Raw genomic sequence first — 1643 nt, forward strand, 5'->3', positions numbered from 1 at the left:
GGTTTGAATCTCAACGGTCCGACCGGCGGAGCCGCAAATGGGATACCCAAATAAGATTCAAGGTTGTTAAGAGGTTCGTAGTTACCGGTGATGATGTCTCCATCGGGTAACGTAATTTGAGGGCCCAGTAGACCGTGGACGGATGATGTTAACGCCAAAAGTTGAAGGGCTAATCCCAAATTGGCCAAAACTGATTTCATTTCGTGGGTAATATGCTTTCTTTTTCTTGGTACTTTTCTATTTCATGGGATCATTTTTGAGAGGAATAGAAGCAAGTTTTATACCCTTTTTGAAGCTTTGTGCAGTAAAGGTGCCATTTTACTAGACGGACGTCGGAGTTCAGTGTCCCATTATCTCTGATAACCGGATATCCTGGCATCGTATCCGCCTCAGTATATAGGGCCACCGACTACCCTTCTCTTGTAGATACCTTACATAGAAATTCATTCTCTTTTAGCTAGCTAACAGTATCCACTATTACCTACTGGATATATCACAGTTTGGTGGTATCAGCGTTTAGCGGGTTTAATGCAATCACATTTTGCAGTGGGATGGATTTCGGTCTGCGGTGGGTAGGTGACTTTCGCGGGTCTACCTACCATTTTGTGCATTGCCATCCGCCGGCTTTGTAAACAATAATTATGCACGCAAGGATATAAGCCTTATCTCCGTAAGACGACACTCGTAAAACTGTCGAAAAAGGTAAAGATATTGTGAATAGATTTCTCAATTTCGTTTGACCGAACTCCTCATAAAGTGAATAAGGACTGGCTTATGTGGTATATCTAGTACGTAATAGTAGATACTGTTAGCTAGCTAAAAGAGAATGAATTTCTATGTAAGGTATCTACAAGAGAAGGGTAGTCGGTGGCCCTATATACTGAGGCGGATACGATGCCAGGATATCCGGTTATCAGAGATAATGGGACACTGAACTCCGACGTCCGTCTAGTTAAATGGCACCTTTACTACACGTTGTAGATCGGGGTTTATTGGTAAGAAAATATCACGTATTACCTTGTTCTGCAGACCCTAAAGGATACTTTCTCCTTTGAATCAGCAAAGCATTAAGACCTCCTAATTCATGGTACTTTAGCCAAATGCACCTACAATGCTTTTCCTGAAGGTTACCTGAGACTATCCGACACCACAACTTCGATAAAGGATTCATAGTTGTGGTAGGCTCAAGTAAGATATGCTTTAGGGGGTATAGACAATCTGAAGTGATTGCGGTCCCAACACTAAGCCAAAATCAATATACCAAGCATCTTCAATCCTCTCCATAAGACTCAATATGGCTTGGCTTGCGCTCGATACGGGAAACCGAAAGAAGATGTTTATATTAAATGTGTCGTTGAACCCTACCGACATCGGCAGATATCACCTCTCAAGTGATATCCTCTTGGCTAATGGTGTCAACGGTTACCTAATACACTACCCTTCTGTATGGTGAAATGGGCAATATCAGTGCTGTAATGACTACTTCATGTATATTCAGGCTGTTACTAAGCGATGGATATATAACTATAAACAGTAAAAACGTGTCATTTATTATCAGTCAGAAAGGTGGGAATCAACAGAGTTTACATTAAAATGTTTTGGTAGTTAGTGTTGAGGAAACTCATTGCCGCCTGTCTGTAGTT

The 1643-nt window shown here is 41.5% G+C and overlaps 1 protein-coding gene across 1 annotated transcript in view; it reads right to left on the reverse strand.

Moving 5' to 3' along the window:
• BABINDRAFT_39553 (uncharacterized protein) overlaps positions 1-1643 on the reverse strand; it is a gene marked incomplete at both ends in the record, with an annotated part of 8365 nt that overhangs the window by 1508 nt on the left and 5214 nt on the right. The window contains one exon of the mRNA XM_019131932.1: positions 852-880. Coding sequence (XP_018983944.1) covers positions 852-880 — 29 coding nt within the window. The remainder of the gene's footprint in view (positions 1-851; positions 881-1643) is intronic.

This window comes from Babjeviella inositovora, assembly GCF_001661335.1.
Source record: "Babjeviella inositovora NRRL Y-12698 unplaced genomic scaffold BABINscaffold_10, whole genome shotgun sequence".
Classification (NCBI taxonomy): domain Eukaryota; kingdom Fungi; phylum Ascomycota; class Pichiomycetes; order Serinales; genus Babjeviella; species Babjeviella inositovora.